Source organism: Aptenodytes forsteri, unplaced genomic scaffold (genome assembly GCF_000699145.1).
Source record: "Aptenodytes forsteri isolate BGI_AS27 unplaced genomic scaffold, ASM69914v1 Scaffold20, whole genome shotgun sequence".
NCBI classification, from domain to species: Eukaryota; Metazoa; Chordata; class Aves; order Sphenisciformes; family Spheniscidae; genus Aptenodytes; species Aptenodytes forsteri.
Window position 1 is genome coordinate 2,385,214 of NW_008795523.1, and position 1,015 is coordinate 2,386,228.

Consider the following 1,015-nt stretch of genomic DNA (forward strand, 5'->3'; position numbering starts at 1 on the left):
CTGCCACCGCGGCTGCCCGTAGAGGCTCTTCTGGATCTTCTTGAGGCCCAGGTGGGCGATTTCTAGGATGTTGAGGAACAGGGAGACCGTGGCAATGCTGTTCATGAAAACCATAAAGATGGTCTTCTCTGTGGGTCGGGACACAAAACAATCCACCGTGTTCGGGCAAGGGGGCCGAGTGCATTTGTAAAGGGGGGACATGTGAAACCCATATAAAAGATACTGACCTATCATAAAGCCCACTTCAACCACCGACCGGGTCAGGATATGTAGGACATAGGTGCGCAGCAGGGACCCTCTCAGGGGTGCCTTATTCACTTTCTTCCGTTCCTCCAGCTTACGCAGTTCCCTCTCCACTCTCTTGTGTTCCTCGGGCATGGGCTCCAGATCTTCTAGCTGAGCCCGCAGGTGGGCTTTCCTCTTCTGTCGCTCTTTCTCAAGAGCCCTTAACCTGTAGAGCGCATGGCCCATGTAAACTAGCGACGGAGAAGAGACAAATATGATCTGCAGAACCCAGTATCTGATCAAAGAGATGGGGAAGGCTTTGTCATAACAGACATTGCTGCAGCCAGGTTGCTCCGTGTTGCAGATGAACTCGGACTGCTCATCGTCCCAGACATCTTCGGCAGCCACTCCCAGCACCAGCATCCGGAATATGAACAGGATTGTGAGCCAGATTTTGCCAACTATGGTGGAGTGGATGTGCACTTCTTCAAGGATGCCGCCCAACAGGTTCCAGTCCCCCATGGTCAGAAGTTCATATCTGAAATACAAAAAATCGTCTTATTGTAATACAATACTAGGTTTCTTTTGGAAATGGCCCTTTTTAGTACTTTTTAAAAATAATGACCTTTCATATGCGTTCTTCTGATAGCAGGAGAGCTCTTAGAAGTTCATCATTATTTTCTACTTAATGGGTCTTTAAATGAATGCAGACTTCACGATTACTGGTGAAAGATGCAAATGTGAGATTATTTTAAGCTTAAGAGAGATTGATTTCAGCTGTAAGCCACAG

The 1,015-nt window shown here is 47.7% G+C and overlaps 1 protein-coding gene across 1 annotated transcript in view; it reads right to left on the bottom strand.

Annotated features, from left to right (window-relative positions):
* Positions 1–747, bottom strand: part of GJA10 (gap junction protein alpha 10) — a 2,730-nt gene extending 1,983 nt beyond the window's left edge. The window contains exon 1 of the mRNA XM_009281957.1: positions 8–747. Coding sequence (XP_009280232.1) covers positions 8–747 — 740 coding nt within the window. The remainder of the gene's footprint in view (positions 1–7) is intronic.
* Positions 748–1,015: the final 268 nt, after the last annotated feature.